Source organism: Lampetra planeri, chromosome 44 (assembly GCF_965212315.1).
Source record: "Lampetra planeri chromosome 44, kcLamPlan1.2.h2, whole genome shotgun sequence".
Taxonomy (NCBI): Eukaryota; Metazoa; Chordata; class Hyperoartia; order Petromyzontiformes; family Petromyzontidae; genus Lampetra; species Lampetra planeri.
The window spans coordinates 2,375,890-2,403,682 of record NC_136150.1 but is presented as its reverse complement, the minus strand read 5'-3'; the positions used below and the strand labels follow the sequence as shown (position 1 = coordinate 2,403,682).

Genomic DNA, 27,793 nt, shown 5'->3' with positions numbered 1-27,793 from the left:
TCCAATGTCAGTGCAACCCACGAAATTCCAAGGCGTTCTTGGAATGCTGCATGTTGGTAGGAGGTCGCGAATAGGGAATTCGTATACATTTAGTAACCCGCGGATATTAAAAACTCGCGAATCCAGAACCCGGTAATAGCGCGAAAAATTATAATACGTACGATAAACGTAATTTCATGAATAACAAGATGATATTCGTAATTTAATGAATAACAAGATGATATTCAGGGCACCCCTATCTGCGTTGTGGACTCCGTCGCCCCCTTCACCCGCACGAGATGCTGAGCTTTTGCTTGGGTTGTTGCGGTTGCGTACGCTTAAGACACAGATTAATAATAATTTACTGGTAGGAACCTGGTTACACCAGCCCACAAGGGATTATTGTGTCCGTCAGTCCGTCGTGCATCCAAAAATGAGAGCGGTGGGGCTGGGTGGAGAGGGGAGGGTGGGTAGGGGCTGGGTGGTGAGGGTGGGGCTGGGTGGGGAGGGGCTGGTCACCCCGTGGTGCCCTTATAAAACTCAACGTTTAACCTACTCACGCCGGCTTGTTGACCCTGGCCATTGACCGAGCAACCCAACGTTCCTACCAGCTCCCTCCGCAGGAATGTGTTGCCGATTTGGTTTTGTTGATGTGGTCACGGTGGTGGTGGTGGTTGTCGTTGTTGAACCTTGCGGCATCGCCCCCCGGTACAGACACCGCCGCAGACGGAACGCGACAGAACATCTCACGTAGTATACAATGTATGTTTAATGCAATAGAATACCGTATATATTTATATATATCATATCTATATATTTTATACGCATACCGGCACCGTCATCAAACCCATTTAAATACTGTCCAGACACTACTCTGTTCCTCGGGGTTCCTCCACTCGCTTTAGTTTAGGGAGCGGCAGAGCTGTCGGGTGTGCAGGCGGTGCAACTGCTCTGGTGGGGGCGGGTGTGGGCGAGGGGGTGGAAATTGTATGGGAGGGCCCCATTTAACCCCTTGCACCAGAGTCCATGCCCGACCAAGATACTCTACGCTGAGACCCCGAGACCCATAGACCCGCACTGTGAGACATAGACTCGCACCGATACCCATAGACTCACACTGACAGCCATAGGCTCGCATAGAGATCCATAGACTCGCTCTGAGAGCCATCGACTCGCACTGAGAGCCATAGACTCACACCGAGACCCATACACTCCCACTGAGAGCCATAGACGCATAGACTCGCATTGAGACCTATAGATTCATACTGAGAGCCATAGACTTGCATTGAGACCCATAGAATTGTACTGACAGCCATAGACTCGCATAGAGACCCATAGACTCACATAGAGACCCATAGACTCGCACTGAGGGCCACAGACTCACATAGAGACCCATAGACTCACATAGAGACCCATAGACTCGCACTGAGAGCCACAGACTCGCACAGAGACCGTTTGGGTCAATACAGGGCCCCATGCCAACCAGCGATACCACTGGGCTGAGTGGGCGTAACCAGGTGCCGTAGTACGGTGGCGTCGTAGTGGAGCGCAACAATCACCGCCACAACCACCACGAACAAGCATGGCGATTCATAATCAATTCATAATCAAGGTGTTTGGGGTTAGATCGCGTGAGTGTACATGTTGTGTCGTAACCCTCCACCACCCGACACAGCCAGTGAGGTTTGACACGTGAACAAAACGCGCCGATGAGTTACTAGTGGAGTGTTCGTGTGTAGTATATAGTGTAGAGCGTAGTGTGTAGTGTAGTGTGTAGTGTAGAGTGTAGTGTATAGTGTAATGTATAGTGTAGTGTGTAGTGTATAGTGTAGTTTATAGTGTAGTGTATAGTGTATGTAGTGTAGTGTATAGTGTAGTGTAGAGCGTAGTGTATAGTGTAGTGTATAGTGTAGTGTATAGTGTAGTTACTACTTCAGCCCACCGGTGTGTTGGAGTGTAAATCCACAACATTCACAATCTGAGTGCCGTGACGTTTTGCTGGTAACTCCAACAACCAGCGTCATCGGGCGGTTTGCCAGAACCGTGAAGCGATGCACGGACAGAGCCAGATGAGATCGTCGCTGCGAGCCGATCAGGTGCGTATCAACATTAGCGACCGCAACTACCACAACAATACCACCACAGCAAGAACAACTACAACAACAACAATCGTGATCGCATCGTCAACAACAATAGTCACAGCTATCACGGTAATGGTAGGAGGCACGAATGTGACGCGCGAGAGTGTGGTTGGTGATGTCCATGGTGATGTGTTTGGTGATGTGTTTGGTGATGTGGTTGTTGATGTGGTTGTTGGTGGCCATGGTGATGTGGTTGGTGATGTGGTTATTTCACGAGTTCAACCATTACCATCACCTCTATCGCCATCATCGCCAATATCACCACCATCTACATCACCGCAATCACTACCACGAACATCACCACCACCAACATCACCTGCTAAAACACCACCACAACCATCGGTGTAACCACCACCATCACCTTTGCCGTCACCACCAACACCGTCACCACTATCACCATCATCACCAACATCACCACCACCACCAACATCACCTCCTCAAACGTCACCACCACCATCAGTGTCGCCACCTTCACCACCTTTGCCATCGCCACCAACACCGTCACCACCACCACCGCCGTCACCACCACCACCACCACCGCCGCCACCACCACCACCACCATCCTCCTCCTCTTCGTCTTCCTCGTCGACCGTCAACTGAATCTGAAACTTGGCTCGTGTCTTCTGACCGCCATTACCGCCCCCGTCGCCATCGCTGCCATCGTCATCACAGTGGGTCTTGTACCACTCCCTATTCTCCTGGAGTTGGTCCACGATGCCCTGCGCGTCGGGATACACCAGCTCGGCCCACGTCTCCCACAGCGGGTGGGCCACGTAGTCGATGAAGTAAACCTGAGAAGAGGGAAAAGAGGAGGGAGATGGGGGGTGGGCGGTTGGGGGGGGCGAGAGAATAGAAGGAATAGGAGGGGAGGCGCGGATGCGGTCCGAGACATGTCGTTTGGTTTCTCCATGAACATTGAACATAAAGCAGACATGAAACACGGTAGGACAAACACCTCAGCCGTGGCAGATCACTGTTACAATTCAGTGGGCTCACATGACATTGACTTCGCCAAGACAGAGGTTCTCTGCAAGCCATCTGGCTATCATGAGAGATTCGTTCATGAGGCGATCGACATATACAAACACAGAGACAATTTAAACCGAGAAGATGGATTCTGGCTCGGCAATCATTGGAAGGACGTAATAAACTATTTCGGATCTTAACTGATTGTGTTCACGTTTACGGTGACTTTCAGACCACAGTCCACTCACTGGCATTAACTATATATCTTTTGTATTCTCCGCAGGGAATGGAGTCTTTGCTCCGCTGCAAGTCTCCCACCACCACTCTCCCATTGACATATTTCGTTGCTTCCTCTTAGTACCTTTCACGCGACGGTCAATGGTATAGTGTATAGCAGATTGTATAATAATAAATAGTATAAAAGTGTAATGTTTAATATAATGTATAAGGTAATACAGTATCGTAATTGTATAGTGAATATACAGCAGTGTATATATATATACAGTAGGGTGGGTAGAATAATACATAGTGTAATATTACAATGTATAGTCTAAGGTATAGGGTGGTGTATAGTAATGCAGTATATAATTTAATGTTGGGTTTGTCTATGGCAGTATATAGTACGGGGTAGATCCGTGTGATGTAAGGGAAAAGTTTAGCTGGAGGCATATTATATTTTTTGCGACATAGAAGTGTAATGTATGACTTACTGTTAGTAGCTCAGCTTATTGGAGAGTATATTGAGTATATTGATGATATTGATGTAGTTTATATTTTAGTTTTTTACGTGGTGGTTTGGCTGCTACAGCTCCTTACTATTAAAATTCCTTCCCTTTATTATTGCTAACCCTACCTCTTCCCTTTGTTGCTGCTAATCCTATATAATGCACGGGCATAATATGACTTTGAGACCCCCCACCTCCTACGCATTCCACAAGTAGTGACTAATCCCATATCTGCATTTTCCATAAATATGCTAAATTTCTCTGTTAATATGCAAATTCCTTTGTCAAGGCGCCCTTCCTCCTCTAACCCAGTTTAAATATACGCTGCCAAGCCTGGTGGTGTTCATTCAGACGCTGTCTTTCCGACAGACCTGTTCTTCACCTGAGGACGGCTGCTTGCGTTGTGGCCGAAACGTCGTGAGAATATTTACGTTATTATGTTTTATTTTATTATTTTATTATCTCCCTTCTACGTGACTTTACCGAAAGAACCAAGCAGATGAATCCCTGCAGTCACGAAAGCTTTAAATCAAAACTTTGTAGCTTGTCGAATTCCTCCGGTGCCAGAACATACTCCGCCGATTCCGTGGCCTCGGACCCGCGACCACGGAATCGGCGTGGGGGTCCCCCTCACCCCCTCACCTGCGCCGTCTCGATGGAGGCCGCGTCGGGGTCGCACATGGCGCTGGGCGCCAGGCCCAGGCCCAGCTCGCGCTGCCCCTGCAGGCGGAACTCGCGCGACACGAGGCGCGTCCAGTGGCGGCTCAGGGCCAGCGGCTTGGCCGGGTTGCCCAGGTCCGCGCAGTGCAGCAGGCTCTTCAGCACCTGCCGGCGGCAGCGGGCAAGGGGGGTAGCAGGGGCAGCAGTAGCGGCAGGGGCAGCAGTAGCAGGGGCAGCAGTAGCAGGGGCAGCAGTAGCAGGGGCAGCAGTAGCGGCAGGGGCAGCAGTAGCAGGGGCAGCAGTAGCAGGGGCAGCAGTAGCGGCAGGGGCAGCAGTAGCAGGGGCAGCAGTAGCAGGGGCAGCAGTAGCGGCAGCGGCAGCAGTAGCAGGGGCAGAAACAGCGGCAGCGGCAGCGACTATGGGTCTCTGTGTGAATCTAAGTACGTATGTATCGTCAATTTATTTCGCACCGTACGTAGCCAAACGTGATCATTATATATAATCAGAGGTGCAGGGGAAGGACGACAAACTAAACACAAGAAGCAGTTCTAGGGAAATGAGTTTTAAATCTAGATTCTAGATGATTTAAAAGTGCATAGCTCCCATTGGCTCACTAACATCGGAAGCAAGAGCGTTCCAGACGGCCGCAGAAGCGCGCGCGTCTGAAAGCGCCACGCGACGCAGTGACCACCGTCTTTGTTCGACGGTGAGCCAAAAGCCGCCCGCGATGACGGGCCCTGAGGTCACGTGGTGGTGGTGGTGGAGGGGGAGATGGTGGTGGTGATGGTGGTGATGGTGGTGATGGTGGTGGTGGAGGGGGCGATGGCGGTGGTGATGGTGGTGGTGATGGTGGTCAATGTGATGGTGGTGGTGGTGATGGTGGTGATGGGTGGTGGTGATGGTGGTCAATGTGATGGTGGTGGTAATGGTGGTGATGGTGGTGATGATGGTGGTGATGGTGGTGGTAATGGTGGTGATGGTGGTGATGGTGGTGGTGGTGGTGGTGATGGTGGTCAGACCGCCCCCCACTGCTACTCGATGTGCACCGCGAGGGAGAGACGCGGTGGCGTTTGGCGACGATCGGGGGGGGGGGGGGGCGACCACCACCTGAATGCGGTCCGTGTAGGAGTCGAGCAGGAGGACTCCAGAGGACGTCAGCTTCTTGGTCTCCACCATCGTCTTGAGGTCGGCCAGGAGATTCATGTGCTTGGACATGTCCGTCGCGAGCACCTGCAAGATTGCGGCCGAGGCAACAGTGGTGCGATTTGACACGTGTGAGGCTTTCACGACCAATATTATTCATAATAAAGGTTGTTTTTGGGTCAGATCGCGTTATTTATAAATGTGTCGTAACCCTCCACCGCCCGACACGGCCAAACAGTATTAAATGTGTCACGTTTTTCAAAGAACAAATTAATTGACTTCTTTAGCCCACCGGTGTGCTGAAGAGAGAATCAACAGCATTTGAAAATTTGAGTAGCACGACGTTTCGCTGATAATTACAATCAGCTTCATCGGGCAAGAATGGTGAAGCTCTCCTGTTGCTTCCGATCTTAAATAGTGCGCAGGAGGTCGTGGGTCCTATCCCAGACCCTGACGATGCCTGCTGTATGTTTGGAGTCCGCGTGTTGTCCCTCTCCCCGTGGTGGTAGCGTGGATTTTTCTCCGCGTCCCGCTGTTTTTTTCCCCCCCTCCACATCGCCGCGCTTTTAGATAATTTGGCCGCTGCTATAACTGCCCACGTGCGACGATGACGTCAGCCGCAGCGTTGGCTTGGTGGGCTTTAGCTGGGAAAATCGATGGTTTAATTTCGTAGCTGTTGTCAGCAGCAGCAATAGTAGCAATGGTATTGTCATCGTCGTCGAGACATTGATTAAATGAATGAGAATAATCAGCAGCAACACCTTCATTATCTTTAGCGGCAGCAGCATCATTGCTGTTAGCAGCAGTACGTATGTATGTTGAACTTTTTTCGCACCGTACGTAGCCAACCGTGCGGGGAAAAACAAACTGAACACAAAAAGCAGCTCTAAAGAAATGAGTTTTCAATCGAGATTTAGAAGCAACAACAGCATTGTCACCACCACCACGAGCAGGAGATGCAGCAAGATTCAGCAGGAGCTTCATTATCTTCATGAAAGCCTTCACAGACTGTAGGGGCAAGTGCTGTTAGCGAGCACCTATGAAGGCCAAAATGGAACACGAGGGGGTGGGTGGCCAGCACCACGCCCCAAGTGGAAATGTTTACACACCAAGTACTCATTTGAGGCTGAGTCGAATGACCACCACCATCACGATCTCAACCATCGCCATCATCATCATCATCAACACCACCACAACTACAATCACCACCACAACTACAATCACCACCACCACCACCTCTCACCATGTCGATCACCATCTTGCGGAGCGCCATTCTCTGTTTGCTGCTGAGGTTCTGGAAAATGTCGCAGTCCCCTTCCTGGAGGAGACGGAATCCCGTGGCGAGGTGGTGATTCTCCAGCACAGACTCGTCGTTATAGAGCAGGGCCAGCTCCGAGTCTACGCGGAGACACGCGGAGACAAGCGGAGACACAAGACAGAACTCTGTCTATCGATCTTCTTGGTTCTTTCGGTAAAGTCACGTAGAAGGGAAATAATAAAATAATAAAAATTTTACATAATAAAATAAATTCTCACGACGTTTCGGCCACAACGCAAGCAGCCGTCCTCAGGTGAAGAACAGGTCTGTCGGAAAGACAGACCTGTTCTTCACCTGAGGACGGCTGCGTCGTGAGAATTGTATTTTATTATGTTTATATTTGTATTATTTCCCTTCTACGTGACTTTACCGAAAGAACCAAGAAGATGAATCCCTGCAGTCACGAAAGCTTTAAATCGAAAAATTATGTCTATCGAGTCAAAGTATCACCACTGCCATCGTCCTTCCTGAGTCCTTGATACTCAACGACTTAAGGTTTTGAGACTCATGGTATTGAGTCTCAGGGTTTTGAGACTGAGGGACACGGGGTCTTTAGACTCAAGGTCTCGTGATTGAGGGCCTTAGAGACTCAATGTCTTGAGACTCAGGAACTTAGGGTGTCCAGACTCAACGACCCAGGTCCTCTGACTCATGTCTCAGGGTTTTGATACTCCGAATCTTGAGACTCAAATGTCTCGTGACTCAGGGACTCGCTGCTGTGGAGAAGTGTGAGTCTGAGTCAGGGTCTCAGGGGGTGTGGAGGGTTTGAGTTCAGGTCTCGCTGGCGTCGATGAGTTGAATTCGTGATCCACCGCTCCATCTCCACGCCAGACGTACTCACTGGTGTTGATGAGGAACTGGTTGGAGACCCCGGGGTGATCGACGTCGTGAATGGAGCTGGCAAAGATGGCGGCAAACACTTCCAGGTCGGTGAAGACAGCCTAGAGGTCAGAAAGCAGAGGTCGCGACCTTTGACCCAACGGCTCTACGACCGAACTTGTGAAGCTTTGTTCTTACAATCTGCATCCTCTACGCCACCGGGTTCTTAGCCTTTACTGCAGCCATGCACCCCTTTGCTTCTCAAATCGTAAAACAAAAATGTATCTTAAACGCATAGGGTTTGATGAAACAAAGTAAGTTGTTACTTACGTGCCTCTGCTTAATCTGTGTTTAACTGATTTACCTTCTAAAAGAATCTCTAGATTTGAAGCTTCCGTGACTGCAAGGATTCATACTCTTAGTTCTTTCGGTAAAGTCACGTAGGTAAAAAACTGAAATTAAAATTAATAAAAATAAAACAATAAAATCACGACGTTTCGGAGGCAACACAAGTCTCCGTCATCAGGTGGGGACCGTCACAGCCAGATTTGCTGCAGCCATGTCTCGCGCCCCCAGAAAGGGCATCTCGCACCCCGGGTTAAGAAACAACTCCTCTGCACGACGAGCTCCCGCACGTGATACCAATTTCTCTGCTCCGCCTGTTGGGTGGAAGTCCTCTATGATGACTTCCATCCCTGGGCCTCCCACTCCGTCGTCATCCTTTGGCCGTCAACCGCCGTCCCCTTTCTCGCGACGAGCCCAGCCCCAGGCCTGAGGCTTTCCCGTTTACATTTAAATGGTGCCATCGTCCTGCGCATATCCTCTAATCCGCGTGTTCCTCTCTCTCTCTCTCTCTGTCCCTCGACGCGATTCCAAGCGTGCGTCTCTCCACGCTTCTTTGCGAACTCTTCAGATTCGATTCTGAACGTTTTCGTCAATGGCCGCCGCGTTTCTGCACCACACGTCACAGCGAGCGCTCTGCCTGCCGATATCAGGAAGCCACTGGAGCTCTGGAGCTTGTAAATCATCTCGCTTGAAAACTCGTCTCTTTAAATATGCTTTTCGTGTTTAGTTTGTTGTCCTTCCTCGTCACACACACACACAGAGCGCTTTCCACAAATGAACCACAATGCTTCGCTGATCTCGTCAAGGAGCGAAAACCATCATCACGTGAACTCCGCTCGTCATCCTCGCGGCAGCGGCTCTTGGCCGGCCGTTGAACAAAGACGGCCACCGCATCGCGGCGCTTTCGGATGCGCTTCTGTGGCCGTCTGGAACGCTCTTCCTTCCGACACTAGGAAGCCACTGGAGCTATGCACTTTTAAATCATCTAGACTGAAAACTAATTTCTTTAAAACTGAATGATGTGTTTAGATTACAAGTCTTTCCCCCACACCTCCGATTGGTGCAAGTGCTGTTAGCGAGCACCTATGAAGGCCAGCACGGCACATGAGGGGGTGGGTGGCCAGCACCACGCCCGGCCGCCTTTGTCTCCCCAGTGGCTATGTTTACTACACACCACACCAGGTACTCATTTGAGGCTGAGTCGACCTAGGGGAGGCCCTGGACCGGTTCAGATAATCGTCACCGATGTTGGCCGTGAGTGGGAATCGAACTCGGGTTCATAGCGCAGCGCACTATCAACGAAGTGGCCCACCACCATCACCACCATCACCACCACCATCACCACCACCATCACCACCATCACCATCACCACCACCACCATCACCACCACCATCACCACCATCACCACCACCACCACCATCACCACCACCACCATCACCACCACCACCATCACCACCACCATCACCACCATCACCACCACCACCACCATCACCACCACCACCACCATCACCACCACCACCATCACCACCACCATCACCACCACCATCACCACCATCACCACCACCATCACCACCACCACCACCACCACCACCATCACCACCACCATCATCACCACCATCACCACCACCACCATCACCACCACCATCACCACCACCATCACCACCACCATCACCACCATCACCACCACCATCACCACCACCACCACCACCACCACCATCACCACCACCATCACCACCACCACCACCACCATCACCACCACCATCACCACCATCACCACCACCATCACCACCATCACCACCACCACCATCACCACCATCACCCCCTCCCCCTCCACGGCTCTCACGTTGAGCGCCAGCGCGTTGAGCAGCACGTGTGTGGAGTGTGTGACGTCGGCGGCGTGGAGGCTGTTGTGGAAGGGCACGTGGCGGTGGTAGTGGGACTCGAGCGACAGGAGGAACGAGACGAGGCGGCGAGGGGGCACGCGGAACGCACGCAGGAGGTCTCGCTCCTGCCACGGGGAGGAGGGGGAGCGGGGGGGTGGAGGAGGAGGGGGGGGGTACACCGTGAGGAAGCTATTTTTAAACGAACTCTACGGATGTAATAATAGGGGTTTTCCCCTTTTTTCTGGCAACAAAACTGAAACCTTTTCACAAGGATTCGTGTCTGCGTTAATCACAATACTTGCAGTCAAAATGCAAACAAAAAACACAATCTGATAATATCTGTGGCATTGTCCTTGAAACTGATTGGTCCACACCAAGGGACGGCTTTCTTTTGAGCCTCGACCCAATTGGTGCTCGTCCAGAGGACGCCAAAAGGCGTACAGCTCAAAGACAATGCTGCACTATCAGAGACAAACACATTGTCCTGCGGAGGGAGCTGGTAGGAACGTTGGGTTGCTCGGTCAATGGCCAGGGTCAATGGCGGCGTGGTGTATCTGCAAATATGCCCGACTGTGAGGGCGGGCACAAGCCGGCGTGAGTAGGTTAAACGTTGAGTTTTATAAGGGCACCACGGGGTGACCAGCCCCTCCCCACCCAGCCCCTCCCCACCCTCCCCACCCAGCGCCTCCCCACCATCCCCACCCAGCCCCTCCCCACTCTCCCCACCCAGCCCCTCCCCACCCTCCCCACCCAGCCCCTCCGCACCCTCCCCTCCCCACCCAGCGCCTCCCCACCCTCCCCACCCAGCCCCTCCGCACCCTCCCCTCCCCACCCAGCGCCTCCCCACCCTCCCCACCCAGCCCCTCCCCACCCTCCCCACCCAGCCCCTCCATCCCCACCCAGCCCCTCCCTGCACGACGGACGGACACAAGAATCCCCTGTGGGCTGGTGTAACCAGGAGGTTCCTACCAGTACAGAGTTTAGTTTCAATTGTCTTGCCCGCGAGGACACAGAGACTCCGTCTCGCTGTTCCACGTTGGCATTGGCTCACGGTAAAGTGGCCCAGCGGTGGAAGTTGCGCTTGCCGATCGGTGCAGAGATTTTACGGCTCGAATCCGGCAGGCTGGCCGGATTCCAACTCAGCCATACGACCACAGTAGAGGTGTTTATGTTGGGTTAGCTCGCGTCAATATATAAATGTGTCGTTAATCCCGCCACCACCCGACACAGCCAACTAGTAAGGTTTGTCACGTAAATTGAACGTGGCCAGTTCGTCACTAGTACAGCACCATCGGTGTGTTGGAGAGCAAAGCAACAACATTTACAATCTATCATCTCAGCCACACAACAGAAACAACAGCCGCCGTTCGCCACTAGGTGGCGATGGTGTCACCATGGCACGCGCACCTGGACAAGATGCACTGCTGCAGGTACCTTGAGGATGGTGTAGACGGTGGCGGTGAGAGGGAGGTTTCCAGATAAGTTACCGATGGCGAAAACGTCCAATCCCCACTCATTCACACTCGCCAGCTCCTGTAACACGGCATCGGTCACACGCGGCATCGTCAGAATCACAATATTATTATCAAACGACAATTTGTGGCAGCCAAATACTTTAAACGCCGTGATGTTGATTCTAAATGTGGAGGGAAAAAACGGAGAGCCCGGAGAAAAATCCACGCGACCACGGGGAGAGTGAGAGACATCGCAAACTCCAAATGTACAGCAGCAGCCGTCAGGGTCAGGATCGAACCCACGACCTCCTGCACTCCAGGCGAGGTAGTTAACATCTCCTAGTCACCGTGATGATGATGAGAGAGAGAGAGATACCACAAACTCCAAATACACAACAGCAGGTGTCAGAGTCAGGATCGAACCCACGACCTCCTGCGCACCAGGCGAGGTAGTGAACATCTCTAGCCACCGTGATGATGATGAACTCACCTCAGCCAGTTTCTCTTCGTCTGCCACCGGTATCCCGAAGCGAGGAACCGGCTCAGAGTCCAACTCGGGGTGCGGGGAGAGGGGGCGCGGCGGGGTGGGAGGCACGGAGGAGGAGGAGGAGGCGGTGGTGGGGGAGACAGAAGCTGGAGGCGAACTAGGACCCTCGACCTCGTGGTGGTCGTCTGCACGCGTGGAGCGCACAGAAGACAACAACACAAAGACGAAGATACCCCGTACAGCCTGTAACACTTTCGGGGCAAGTTCTTCACGTTCTGCCGATATAGATGCCACTGGTTCTTCACGTTCTGCAGATGTAGATGCCACTGGTTCTTCACGTTCTGCAGATGTAGATGCCACTAGTTCTTCACGTTCTGCAGATGTAGATGCCACTGGTTCTTCACGTTCTGCAGATGTAGATGCCACTGGTTCTTCATGTTCTGTAGATGTAGATGTCACTGGTTCTTCATGTTCTGCAGATGTAGATGCCACCACCGCCATCTATTGCACGGCGGTTGAACTTACGACTCTCGGTCCGAGCAGGCAACTGGACATGCGGACAGGGTTTGTTCGTATCTCTGAACGTTTGTAAGTCGAATGCTCGTAAGTAGAGCAGTCTCTGTATAGCACTTGTTCCAAGAATCTGATGAAGGTTAATCAAGGAGTCTTTGTCTTGTATATATATGTATGTAACGTGTCTATATGTGCGTGCATCTCACCCAGGAAGGTGCTGGAGATGTACTCTGACACTTTGGTGCCAGAGAGGCTGATCTCTGACAGTTGAGACAGCTCCCTGTTCAGCATCTTCTTAAACTGTACAACACACACAAAGACAAAGATCGCCCCTATAGCGTTAATGGACTGTTCGGACAAGTGCTGTTAGCGAGCACCTATGAAGGCCGGCACGGCACGCGAGGGGGTGGGTGGCCAGCACCACGCCCGTCCGCGTTTGTCTCCCCAGTGGCGATGTTTACGCACCGCACCGTGTACTCATTTGAGGCCGAGTCGACCTAGGGGAGGCCCAAGACCGGTTAAAATAATCGTCACCAGTGTTGGCCGTGAGCGGCAATCGAACTCGGGTTTCCAGGTTCGTAGGTCAGCATGCTAACCGCTCCCCACACGCACACACACGTGCACACACACACGCACACACACACGTGCGCACACACACACGTGCACACACACGTGCACACACACGTGCACACACACACACGTGCACACACACGTGCACACACACACACGTGCACACACACACACACGTGCACACACACACACACGTGCACACACACACGTGCACACACGCACACACACGTGCACACACACACACACGTACACACACACACACGTGCACACACACACGTGCACACACACACACACACGTGCACACACACGTGCACACACACACACACGTGCACACACACACACGCGCACACACACACGTGCGCACACACACACGTGCACACACACGTGCACACACACACACGTGCACACACACACACACGTGCACACACACACGTGCACACACACACACGTGCACACACACACACGTGCACACACACACACGTGCACACACACACACACCTTGTTTGAGGCCATGCGGCTCACGGCCGTGTGAGTCTGAATCCCCTCCAGCTGCGCCAGGCTCCAGTCAAGTTCCTCCACAGACTCCTCCAGCACCACACGAGTGCCTCCATCTGCACGGTGGGAGGTGGTGTGACATGGCAATCCGTGCACGTGGAGTCGGTTTGTTCAACGAAGACGTGAACGCATCGGCTCTGCCCGTCCGTCTTTAACATGGGGTCACGATAACTCTGGTAAAATAAAATTATTTGATGTTCATGGGATTTTAATATAACATTTTTATCGCTATCAGGGACTTACCCTGGAGACGGTTGGCCGAATTGATGAAAGGGTTTACCCAAAACTTGGCGATGATAACAAAAAGAAAATCGGCGCTAAAATCGATAATCCTCGTCCTCCGCCGTGATGACCATCATGCGCCATGCCGTGGTCACGTGTCATGGCTACGTCTTCCCGAGGGCAAACGCGTTCCGGAAGGTGCTACGGCTTCCATGCGTGTGCATGCTTTTGTTTTGTGTCGGTGTGTTCCTATAGAACGCCGTGGGGCGTGTGGCGCCCTCTGTCGGCTGCAAGGGGTCACGTGCATCAACGACGATGTAACTCTTTCCATGGCCCCTTTATACTGGTAGGAACCTCCTGGTTACACCAGCCCAAAGGGGATTATTGTGTCCGTCCGTCGTGCAGGGAGGGGCTGGGTGGGGAGGGTGGGGATGGGTGGGGAGGGGCTGGGTGGGGAGGGTGGGGAGGGGCTGGGTGGGAAGGGTTGGGCTGGGTGGGGGGGTGGGAGGGGTGTGGCTGGGTGGGGAGGGGCTGGTCACCCCGTGGTGCCCTTATAAAACTCAACGTTTAACCTACTCACGCCGGCTTGTGCCCGCCCTCACAGTCGGGCATATGTGCGGAATACACCACGCCGCCGTTGACCCTGGCCACTGACCGAGCAACCCAACGTTACTACCAGCTCCCTCCGCAGGAATGTGTTTCATTTCACTTGATGGATATAAGGACCTTTGACCGTACAGCATTGCCGCGTTATTCGCTGCGAGGGATACGTTCTGGAGACGCTTGTGAACAGCAAATTTCGCGGATGATATTGCCCTACAAAAACCTATCTTTTTGTTTCATGAATTACCTTAAATAAATACATAAGCTTTTAAACAAATTAAAATTATACCATATCCAAATATAAATTGGTTATAGTAAACGTGAAGTAAATACAAATAAATATTAACAGTTTATAAATTAACTTCTCTTATCTTATCACTTTATCTCTCATCTCTCCTCTCATCACATTCTCACCACTTTCTCTCTCTCTCGATGCACCAGTCGTGTAGAGAATTCCAGATGCGATTCGCGGACAGCCAAAATCGCGGAGAGACAATTTGGCGAATAACGAGGGAATGTTTTAATCTGCGGATATCAAGTTCGCGAATAACGAGGGCATGCTGAGCTTTGTGGATATCAAGGTCGCGAATAACGAGGGAATGCTGTGCTTTGTGGATATCAAGGCAGCGAATAACGAGGGAATGCTGGGCTTGTAGATATCAAGGTCGCGAATAACGAGGGAATGCTGTGATTTGTGGACATCAAGGTCGCGAATAACGAGGGAATGATGTGCTTATCGTATATCAAGTTCGCGTATAACGAGGGAACGCTGTACCTGCGGATATCAAGGTCGCGATTAAGGAGGGAATGCTGTGCTTGCGGATACCAGGGTCGCGAATAACGAGGGAATGCGGTACTCTTCGGATAGCAATGTCGCGAATAACGAGGGAATGATGCGTATGCAGACATCAAGGTCGCGAACAACGAGGGAATGCTGTGCTTGCGGATATCAAGGTCGCGAATAACGAGGGAACGCTGTGCTTTTCTGATAACGAGGTCGCGAATAACGAGGGAATACTGTGCTTGGCGGATATCAGGGTCGCGAATAACAAGGAAATGCTGTGCTTTGTGGATATCAAGTTCGCGAATAACGAGGGCATGCTGGGCTTTGCGGATATCAAGGTCACGAATAACGAGGGAATGTGGTGCTTTGCGGATATCAAGGTCGTGAATAACGAGGGAATGCTGTACCTAGCGGATATCAAGGTCGCGAATAACGAGGGAATGCTGTGCTTTGCTGATACCAAGTTCGCGAATAACGAGGAAATGCTGTGATTTACGGATATCAAGACCGCAAATAACGAGGGAATGCGGTGCTTTGCGGATATCAAGTTCGTGGATAACGAGGTAACGCTGGGCTTCCACCAGAGCTGAAAGGTGGGAGGCACAAAGTGGATTTTGCTGCACTGGCCACCAGGCACAACAGGTGTTATAGGATGCGGGAGGCGGGGGCAAGGAACATGGGGATATCAGTGTATAAGGGTATGTGTGTGTTTGTGTACATTTATGTGAGAGCCTGTGTGTGTGTGTCTTTGTCTACTTCTGTTAGTCGACTTAGCCTCAAATGAGTGCATGGTGCGGTGTCTAAACATCGTCACTCGGGAGACAAAGGCGGCCGGGCGTGGTGCCGGCCACCCACCCCCTCGTGTGCCACAGCGCCGGCCTTTGTAGGTGCTCGCTAACAGCACTTGCCCCAACAGTCTGTTTAATGCTATAACCGGAGGATCTTTGTATGTGTGACATTGATTTACCATTGATGCTGCTTTGTGGAGTTGTGACTGTAGCTGCGGGGTTTTGCCTGAAACAACAACAACATCATCAACAGCAGCATCATCATCAGCAGCATCATCATCAGCAGCATCATCATCATCAACAAAGCTTGATTTGAAGCTTTCGTGACTGCAGGAATCCATACTCTTTGGTTCTTTCGGTAAAGCCACGTAAGTAGAAAATAAAATAACAAAGCTTGTGCTGACAGCAGGGCTGCTGTGTGATGGTGGTGAGTGCACTGGACTTGGAATGCAGAGGCCGCCGGTTCCATTCCATCTCCCGGAGCGGTGGTCCAAAACACAGAGTTGGCCAAATCGTCACTCCACAGAGGCGCCTGAGAGCTTCTTCCAGTGGAGGTGCTTCTACCACTTCTACCGGCAGTGTCGTGAGCAAGCATTTGCAGGAGCTGCGCCTTGATGTCGATGTGATGGTGTGGCGGTGATGGTGTGGATGCGGTGATGGTGTTCATGCGGTGCTTGATGATGCTGTGGGTGATGGTATAGTGAATGATAATGATGATACTGTGGGTGATGATGGAGTGAATGATGATGATGCTGTGGGTGATGATGGAGTGAATGATGATGTTACTGTGTTATTTCATGAGTGATAATCTGTGTGATGATGCTGTCGATGATGATGATGGTGATGATTTTGATTACTATTACCGGTTCGGTAGATTTGCCAGGAAGCTGATGTTGTTACGAACACTTCGAAGACTCGCCAGCACCTAGGTCATCAGCATTATTATCAACATCATCATCATCATCATCAAACGATATCATCAACGGTATCAACATCAGCACTACAATCAAAATCATTATCGACACCACCGTCGTCATCACCATAAACCACCTAACAACCAAATCACCCCAGAATACGCCCAATCTGGTCAGCAGAGGTGGGACAAAGTCATTGTTATGCAAGTCCAAGTCGAGTCGCAAGTCATCAAATTCATGACTCGAGTCTGACTCGAGTCCAAGTCACATGACTCGAGTCCACACCTCTGCTGGTCAGATATCGCAAGCTAAGCAGGCTTGAGCCGGGATCGTGCTTGATTTGGGTGGCCGCTGTGGGTAACACCGCAGGCAACTCGAGGTTGTGTCGCACACTCATTGTTTTCCCCACTTTCTTGTCTTTCCGCACATTCATTTTCGGGGCCATTGTTATCGATCTTACTTAACTTTTTAAGTAAAGAAAAATCCCTAAATGTTCAAAAAGAGAGCTGTTTACACAAGCGACGCACATCAAACACCGAAGAGCTAGCAGCCAGTTGCTCTCATAACGCTCATCAACGGGCGTCGCCGATTGGCTGAGGCCTGCCTCCACTTCGGAGTCGGCAGACCCGAGCGTCGCTCCGATTGGCCGAAATTGGCGGGTTCCGTTTGATATCGTTAGCACGTCGCTAACCGAACATGTATCGCTAACAGAAACAACGGGACCCTATGGGAGGCGGATCGTTCATCTGAAATATCGTTCATCGATTCCATCGCAAACCGAGGGACCACTGTACTGTATTTGCTATGCTCACACGTCCACACTCGCCGCTTTCACAATGGTGAAGTATGGTCAAAAGACCATCGCGACTGGCTCGGGCACGGGGAGGGCCCCGTTCAGCAGCGGATGGCATAAAAGGGTCCGTAACATCAGCATCATCGTTTCTAGCATCAACACCACCACCACCGTCGTCGTCGTCGTCATTAACAGCGCTGTCGATCGTGAACCGTGGGCTCACGAATGGTGGAATGAGCGGTGAATTAACTTCTCACCTGCGCGAAGGGCGTCACGATGACGTCATCGTGCCTGTGGGGAGAGATGACGTCACTTGTCACGAGATGGCGAAGCAGGTTTTTTTTTCCTTTTAGCACTGGTTTTTTGTTTGTTGATCTCCCATGTTTTAAGAAAGCCGTTTATGGATTGGGCGGCTTTTTGTATATGCAAGTCGGGTAATGGCAACACAACTTTATATTAAATCTGCGTTCTTACCGGATCACCTTTGTGAACGGCAGGGCAGGTGAACAGAGCTAACGCGACCGTAGTTGGAAAACTTAAGAATAAAAACAGTAAAATAGGAGGGGAAAATAAAAGTATTTGAGAGCCCAAAAAACTAAAATGTTAGATTTCCTAATTTATTTATTCGCATATACTTGATACATTGTGTGAATCTTGCCGTTCCAGAACATCATGAGAATATTGTTTTTTATTAGTCTCGAATATGAATCTGTCTTGAAAACTCAACGCATTCATTAATAGTACCGTGTGTGGCCTTAAATAGAAATATATATAAGTGACGTTTCGGGCTATGGTCCTTCCTCACAGCACATGCACGTGTGTGTGTCTCAGTCAGCCAACCCATGGCACCACCTGGGTCTGTCCCATGACCTCCTGCCAGCGGGCGTTCGACACTTCGCGTGGCCCTAAAGTGCACTTAGCCTAGCACAAGCGTCATGGTGACATCACCGCCACTTCGTGTACGTCTGGCGTAGTTGCATGACTGCAGCTAGCAGCACTGGGCTGCAATCCTGGCCACACGAGCTTGCTTCCCAGCCACCGCTTGCATAAGTGCCAAGCAATATCCATTCGGTCCTAGGCTTCCACGTATGTCGACTCAGCCTTTAATTGGGCACTGGGGAGACAGAATTGGCAGGCGTGGTGCTGTCCACACCACCCTCTCGCCGTGTGCTCTGACTGCCTTCGCAGGTGCTCACTAACACCACTTACTCCTCCAGCCAGTGCAGGACACACTGGGGGTACATGTTGTTTACGTCGTTCATTGTGAAATTTCGATCACAGTTCCTATGATCACTGTTACATTGCTTTTATGGCTTTATTTTGGTGATTTCAAAAAGTGTTTTGGTTTGGCCATGTTTGTTTGTTGTAGTACGGAGTTACACTGATGGCTTTAATCTAAGTTGTCTTGTGGTTGTTGTTGTTGTTTGACTTGCATCCCACTGGGATTTTTGCACACAGCGTTGGTGTACGGTGCTTTTTCTGGAAGCTTTTGATGTTTTTTCGTAGTTTTTTCCTGGATTTTTCTGTTTGTGCATAGTCACTTTAAGATGCTTTCTTGTTCATGTTTTTGTTTTTTGTTTGTTGCGGTTGCACCCGATTCAAGAGCCGAATGGCTCACAGGGCTATACCAAATAAATGAAACTAAAAACTGAAACATGCCGTTTGTGTGTGTAGCTATGTGCCTGGGGGAGTGGTGGTGCAGCGGTTAGCGCGCTACGCTACGAACCCCGGCAAGCCGAGTTCGATTCCCGCTCACGCCCAACATCGGTGACGATTATCTGAATCGGTTCTGGGCCTCCGCTAGGTCGACTCAGCCTCAAATGAGTACCTGGCGCGGTGTGTAAACATCGCCACTATAAAGATAAGGGCGGAGGGGCGTGGTGCTGGCCACCCATCCCCATGCGTGCCGTGCCGGCCTTCATAGGTGCTCGCTAACAGCACTTGCCCCAACAGTCTGTTGAGGCTACACGGGAGATCTTCGTTCCTCGTATATGTACACTCATTCAAGCATTCATGCGTGTATGGTAATTATAGTTCACCACAACACATAGTCGTCTCCGAGATGGCCGTTATGTGCATTCATGCAGGTTAATTCAACACACACACACCACACACACACCACACACACCACACACACACACACCACACACAGCGTCTCTTAACAAAGCCATAACCTGACACTGCCTTTAGGAACTACCTGAGACAGACACCCAGAACCAGGGCTAAATTCCAGGACCTCAGTGTTTCCGACACGAGCATTAAGCACAGGACGTGGCTACTATGAACCTAAATGGCCATTATGTAGCTGACGGCCATTTTGGAAGCCGACACTTCAGTTTCAATTCTGACGGCCACGGCCATTCCCACTGCTTAGCCAAGGCCTCTAGAGACGTTTGAGCAGCCTCATGACATCCACAGCCACTGGGAATGAGCGGCTACACCTGGGTGTACGGTTCCAGCCACCAGCCGCAAACACTGGCCGGTGACCAGCGAGATAATGCCCCACGCAGAGGTCAAATGTCGCTCCGATTAACGAGGTAATGCGCAGTCCGCTCGGGCAGGCTACGGTTTGGGCATTGCGACGTGTCGGCAGTAGAGGATTTTGCATCTCCTGAGCAGAGGAGGATGTCAAGCAGCGCCGGATTAAGCTCGTGTGGGGCCTGTAGCATATGTTATAAAGGGGCCCTAAATAAATCTAAAACGTTAATATTAAAACACATACATGTTTTACTTGCACAGTGAAGTGATTGTATTTTTTCATTTGCTATACAGCCAGAAAATACGACAAATCGCTAACCTTAAACACCCAGTCGTTGATAAAAGTTGAAGGTAGTATAGTACTATAGTAATAGAGCTAGTGCAGAATCACTGAACCAGAATTGATATCTTGAAAGCATTTAGCGCGGGGCCCTTGAAAGTGCGGGGCCTGTAGCATACGTAGCTACTTGTGCTCCTAGGATAATCCGGCAGTGATGTCAAGGAGCTATGCTACCCATAGAACGATGTTCTCCTCCTACGAGGGGATATCAACGTCCATGAAAGGAAGTGGCAGAGGAATTTGTACTTCCGCAGTAATGTCTATAATTCAGTGGGACTGCGAGGGGTGGGCCAAGGGGTGTATTGCTTTAGAAGGACCAGTTTTTGATGGGAAGTGGAGAACATTATTGGAAGGGAAGGGAGATGAGTCTGAGCGTAAAGGAAAAGGTCATTTGAGGCAGGAGAGCACTCTGTGTTCCTGTACGGCTCAGACTGCTGGACGCTAAGCAGCTCGGAAAATAAGTTGTTGGCATTGGAGCAGAGATATCTGAAATGGATGCTGGGAATTTAATGGCAAAACAGGAGAAGCAACGCAGAAGTCTCGAGGAGAGCATGGCCGGTAGGGCATCACCGTATGTAGGAGGTCATGGGTTCGATCCAGATCCTGATGCCTGTATATTTGGAGTTTGCATGTTCTCCCCGTGGTGGCAAGGATTTTTCTCCGGGTCCTCCGATTATTCGCTCCACATTTAGAATCAACGTGCGTTTTGGGAATGTGGCTGCTTTTCATTTACACACGATAAGCCAACTCCGTTGAGCTATCATTTGTGGCCAGGTCGCTTCTGAAAACGAGCCACACAGCTCAGTGGTTCTCATCTGGTAAACTCGACATTAGTTACATTCGTTTTAGTCTCAGGCGTTGCAGATATGGTCCGGCAAGAAAGAATTGGTTCCGCTGGGTGGGACGCGCGCGCAGGATGGGAGATGGCCGATCTGCCGAGACCGGCATTGGGGTGGTCTCCACGAGACCGGTAACCGAGGGGAAAGACCTCAGATCAGATGGTGGGGAGACCTTTAGGGCAGTTCTCAGAGGTGGCATATCGACTGACAGGGCTGCAGTGGGATCCAGTGGTAGAAAGCGTCTGTGAGGTGCAGAGGTGTACGCTGTGGCCATCAATGGCTTTGGCCATGAGGACGTCTTTATCTTGATCGTGGCCATTTGGGACCGGATACGGCCGCTATGATTCTAAAGAGAGATACGCCCAGACCCAAGGATCTAACTGAGCATCTTGGAGGTGTCTGGCTTGTCTAAAACTGGCACCAGCGAGCAGTGTTAGTAGACAGTAGTTGTAATTAAGGTTGCATCGATACGATACTATTATATATCGTAGTGATACAAGGTTCACGGTATTTGTATCGTCCGTTACATAAAACGCCGCCATATCGTGAATATCATTGCTCGTTCTATTTAACAATTAATTTCCTGACAAAATGTTTACGGAATCACAAGCGCAGTAATCAAAGTAGTGAATAGTTAATACCCGCTATATTAGTGCTTTGCTAAATGTTTTCCAGAGCGATTAACGGGCATGGCGATTATTGGACATCACGATGTCCAATGTTAAGTTATCGCACGGCCAACAGCATTATGCACTCCGAGCATTACACATTGTAACGCTCCAATAATTAAGCAGACATACGGCAGGCTGATGATTGCAGCTGACGTAAATGTAAACATATACTAATAAGGTTTTTCCCCTTTTTTCTGGCAACAAAACTGACACCTTTTGAAAGGAATCATGCTTACATTAACCACAATACCTGCAGTCAAATGCAAACAAAAAACAATACGCCTTTTGGCGTCATCTGGTCGAACACCATATGAGACTAGGATCCAAAGAAAGCTGTCTCTGGTGTGGACCAATCAGTTTCAAAGACAATGCATACATTATCAGAGTATTGTTTTTTGTTTGCATTTGACTGCAAGTATTGTGGTTAATGTAAGCATGATTCCTTTCAAAAGGTGTCAGTTTTGTTGCCAGAAAAAAGGGGAAAAACCTTATTAGTATATTTTGGTACTGGCAAAGGAGATCCCATGATGTAAACATATACATTTATAAATATATACGGGACACTGATATCATAACAAATTGCAATGTCGTGAAATTTTATATCGCATCGTGAACACAAATATATCGTGGCAACCTGAACAGTTTGTTAGTTCAATCGACATGCGCATGATGTCACTGCGGTGTGGACAGCCACATTGATAGCAGTGAAGTCATCAATGTAACATTGTCAACCGAAAGTCTTTGTTTTTTTTTAATATGCCCACGTTACTGGGCACTTACAACCTCCTGTTGCCTAGGCCTAGCACAGGCTCAGACTTGTAGGAAGGAAGGCGGCCATGAAGAACTCTATAAGAGACATTGAACACAGAATGGATTGGACAGAGAGCGGTGAGTGTGCGTGAGTGAATGGGTGCGTGAGTGAGTTTGGGTGAGTGAATGGCTGAGTGAATGAGCGTGGGTGAGTGAATCAGTATGCGTGAATGAGTGGGGGTGTGTGAATGGGTGAGTGAATGATCGTGGGTGAGTGAATCAGTATGCGTGAGTGAGTGGGTGTGTGAGTGAGTGTGGGTGAGTGAATGGGTGCGTGAGTGAGTGTGGGTGCGTGAGTGAGTGTGGGTGAGTGAATCAGTGTGTGTGAATGAGTGGGTGTATGTATGAGTGAATGGGTGCGTGAGTGAGTGGGTGAGTGAGTGAATGGCTGAGTGAATGAGCGTGGGTGAGTGAATCAGTATGCATGGGTGAGTGGGTGTGTGTGTGAGTGAATGGGTGAGTGAATGAGTGTGCGTGAGTGTGTGAGTGTGTGAGTGTGTGTGAGTGAATGGCTGAGTGAATGAACGTGGGTGAGTGAATCAGTATGCGTGAGTGAGTGGGTGTGTGAATGGGTGAGTGGATGGGTGCGTGAATGAGCGTGAGTGAGTGAATCAGTATGCGTGAGTGAGTGGGTGTGTGTGTGAGTGAATGGGTGAGTGAATGAGCGTGGGTGAGTGAATCAGTATGCGTGAATGAGTGGGGTGTGTGAATGGGTGAGTGAATGAGTGTGAGAGAGTGAATCAGTATGCGTGAGTGAGTGGGTGTGTGTGTGAGTGAATGGGTGAGTGGGTGAGTGAATGAGTGTGCGTGAGTGAATCAGTATGTGTGAATGAGTGGGTGTGTGAATGGGTGAGTGAATGAGTGTGGGTGAGTGAATCAGTATGCGTGAGTGAGTGTGTGTGTGAGTGAATTGCTGAGTGAATGAGCGTGGGTGAGTGAATCAGTATGCGTGAGTGAGTGTGTGTGCGAGTGAATGGGTGAGTGAATGAGTGTGTGTGAGTGTGTGGGTGAGTGAGTGGGTGTGTGAGTGAATGGGTGAGTGAATGAGCGTGGGTGAGTGAATCAGTATGCGTGAATGAGTGGGGTGTGTGAATGGGTGAGTGAATGAGTGTGGGAGAGTGAATCAGTATGCGTGAGTGAGTGGGTGTGTGTGTGAGTGAATGGGTGAGTGGGTGAGTGAATGAGTGTGCGTGAGTGAATCAGTATGTGTGAATGAGTGGGTGTGTGAATGGGTGAGTAAATGAGTGTGTGTGAGTGAATCAGTATGCGTGAATGAGTGGGTGTGTGAATGGGTGAGTGAATGAGTGTGGGTGAGTGAATCAGTATGCGTGAGTGAGTGTGTGTGTGAGTGAATTGCTGAGTGAATGAGCGTGGGTGAGTGAATCAGTATGCGTGAGTGAGTGTGTGTGCGAGTGAATGGGTGAGTAAATGAGTGTGTGTGAGTGAATCAGTATGCGTGAATGAGTGGGTTTGTGAGTGAATGGGTGAGTGAATGAGTGTGCGTGAGTGTGTGGGTGAGTGAGTGGGTGTGTGAGTGAATGGGTGAGTCGGACAGTGACTGCGTGTGAGCGAATGAGTGTGTGAGAGAGTTAAGAGGTGCAAATTAACGAGGTTTTTTGTGAGCGGGTGGGTGAATGGGTGAGCTATAGAGTCAACGAGAAGCTGGTGAGTTTATCTACCCCTCGCTGATGATGGACGACTTGCGCGAGTCGCTCCGAGTCGATCCCTGGCTCTCCCCGCGGTAGAGGAACGACTCACGACGCTGCGGGGCGACGTGCGGACCCGAGAACACAGCGCCATCCTCACTGCATCATCATCAGCAGGAGCGGCATCATCATCATCATCAGCAGGAGCAACATCAACCATCATCATCAGCAGGAGCGGCATCATCATCATCAGCAGCAACATCAACCATCATCATCAGCAGGAGCGGCATCATCATCATCAGCAGCAGCAGCAACATCAACCATCATCATCAGCAGGAGCGGCATCATCATCATCATCATCAGCAGCAGCAGCAACATCAACCATCATCATCAGCAGGAGCGGCATCATCATCATCAGCAGGAGCAACATCAACCATCATCATGAATAAGCGTTATCCACAATAGAGGTTTTTTTTGGGTTAGATCGCGTAAAAATAGAAATGTCGTTAAACCCGCCACCACCCGACACAGCCAATTAGTAAAGGCTTATCACGTAAACAGAACATTCGTTCTAGTACAGCACTAACCGGCGTGTTGGAGAGTAAACCCGCAACATTTACAATTCGAGTAGGACGTTTCGCCAGTAATTATGAGCGTAATCAGTATACTTTGATGTCACGTCTCACGCGGGTATAGAACAAATTCTCAAGAGGTTGCTGGGTGGCTTAAAGATCAGACACCTTGGGCTGACACCACTCAGAACACGGGTTCCAAACCAGGTTTAAGCCCCCGGTGATGAAGCGTGGTTCTCAAGTCTACCGAGTTTCTATAACCTGAGCGTGATCCCCAAACACTCGCAGAGATATCACCCGTAGACGAATAGACCCATTGACCAGAGAGACCCAACGACCAATGTGGAGATCCGTAGACTGACGTGGAAACCCAGACTCACATAGAGACTCATACACCCACATAGAGACCCATAAACGCGCGGAGACCCATCGACTAACATGGAGCTCCATGGGCTCGTGTAGAAATCCACTCACATGGACTCGTACGCCCACATAGAAGACCCACAGACTTACACAGACCGTCGTCATGAACAGAATCTCAAGTGTCGGGAGTTGATGGTTTCGGCCCAGTCACCAACGATTACGCTAACAAGGCCATCTCATTACAGCCAACTTTGTTTGGTTCTAGAACTAATTTCGCTGAATTTCAGGTTAGACCATTACGCGACAAACATCAACCTCACACGCAGAGCGTGTGAGAAAGTGCTGCCCTACGTGGTGTCTCGTAAAGGTCAATTGGAGGGGCCTCGGATGTGGCTCTGTGATGTCCACTTCCGTTGGGCCATCCTCTAGCACGAAGCGTCGCATCGTTCTGCGGGAGTTCCCGCTGCGATTCTTCATCTCGCGACGCTAATGTCACCGCTGGACAGGACAGTGCACACACTGCAGATTGAACTAAGCATCACTAAAAATGTTCTTGGACTAACAGCATTTCTTATATTTATATAACGGAGTGTAAAATAAACTAACCCACGAACATTGCACGTTCAGTGACATCATTTGTGCTTCACAACAGACGAGGTGTGAGATGTATTCAGGAGAGACGTAGAGAAGATATGACGTATTAATCATCAGAAACATCAATAACAAGTGATATGAAGTCCTCAACACTACACCATCAGGATCAGAAACAGCAACATCAACCTCCGTTACCATTAACATAATCGATTTTACAATCATCACCATTGTCAACATGATCATTAACATCAACGTCATTGTCAAGATCATGAATAACACCGCATTTGTCAGCATCAACATCATCAGCTTCAACATCGTCATGAGCATCAGCATCATCAGCAGCATCATCTCACCTGGAACCGTGAATACAGCTGCAGGACAAAGACGCACGTTTGTATTTGAAAGACATTGGGGTGAGTTGGTGAGTAAATGAGTTTGTTGAGTGGGTGGGTGAGTGTAAGAGTGAGCGGGTGAGTTCGTGAGTAGGTGAGTGAATGATAAAGTCAGTTTGTGAGTGGGTGAGTCATTAAGTGTGAGAGTCGGTGAGTGAATAAATGGGTGAATGAGTTTGTGGAGTGCGTGAGTGAGGGAGTTTGTGAGTGAGTGGGTTAAAGAGTGAGTGAATGAGTGGGTGGGTGAATGGGTGGTGGGTAAGTGTGAATGGGTGTGTTAGAGAGTGAATATGTGGGGTGTAAGAAAATGAATGAGTTGGCGAGTGAGTGAATGACTGGGTTAGCGAGCGATTTAATGAGTAGGTGGGTGAGTGAGTGAGTGGGTGGTAGGTGTGTGTGAATGGGTGTGTTAGAGAGTGAATGAATGTGTGTGTGTTAGAGAATGAATGAGTTGGTGAATGAGTGGGTTAGCGAGCGAGTGAATGAGTAGGTGGGTGAGTGAGTGGTATTTAGGTGTGTGTGTGTGTGTGTGAATGGGTGTGTTAGAGAGTGAATGAATGTGTGTGTGTTAGAGAATGAATGAGTTGGTGAATGAGTGGGTTAGCGAGCGAGTGAATGAGTGGGTGGGTGAGTGGGTGGTATTTAGGTGTGTGTGTGAATGGGTGTGTTAGAGAGTGAATGAATGTGTGTGTTAGAGAATGAATGAGTTGGTGAATGAGTGGGTTAGCGAGCGAGTGAATGAGTGGGTGGGTGAGTGGGTGGTATTTCGGTGTGTGTGAATGGGTGTTAGAGAATCAATGAGTTGGCGAGTGGGTGAACGAACGCGTGTTGGATGAGTGAGTGAGTCAGTGAGCTTCTGCCGGATTTTCGGACATACTCCGCGAACCTTTCCACATTTCTGATCTGGAGTCGAGTGGAGGATAGAAGTCTGGACAAGAGAAGAAACATACGACATGTAGACACAAACATGTACACACACTCATGTACTCATGCGTGTATACACACTTACACACACACACACACACGGACATATACATCAACACATCACTGATACAGACACAGATACAAACACGCAAAGACAGACAGACACATACAAAGAGAAACGTACACAAGAATACTTGGACACACACACACACACGTACACACAGTCAGACGTGTATACACACGCGTACAGGCACACACACACGTGTATACAAAGACAAACACATACCGACACACACACGTGGACACACACACACGTGTACATGCATACAGCCAGAAAGTTATAAATATACGTGACAAAAATAAACCGCAGCTGGGCAGCACACAAACCCGGCTCTGAGCGTAAAGCAGAAACAGCCATCGACTGTGGCCTCTGCGTTGATGGTGGTGATGGTGGTGGTTGATGATAGTGGTCGTTGTGATGATGATGATGGTTGTGGTGATG

The 27,793-nt window shown here is 50.1% G+C and overlaps 1 protein-coding gene across 1 annotated transcript; it reads right to left on the bottom strand.

Annotated features, from left to right (window-relative positions):
* Positions 1-730: 730 nt before the first annotated feature.
* LOC144732780 (3',5'-cyclic-AMP phosphodiesterase 4C-like) lies at positions 731-27,793 on the bottom strand. Its single transcript, XM_078614367.1, has 15 exons — positions 26,329-27,793; positions 24,480-24,605; positions 17,920-17,953; positions 16,819-16,880; positions 16,135-16,181; positions 13,502-13,614; positions 12,640-12,733; positions 11,924-12,105; positions 11,414-11,512; positions 9,940-10,104; positions 7,774-7,873; positions 6,858-7,012; positions 5,579-5,701; positions 4,454-4,636; positions 731-2,911 (listed from the first exon to the last, which is right to left on the bottom strand). Exons 1-15 carry the CDS (start codon positions 26,382-26,384, stop codon positions 2,558-2,560), a joined length of 1,893 nt encoding a protein of 630 aa, XP_078470493.1. The 5' UTR covers positions 26,385-27,793; the 3' UTR covers positions 731-2,557.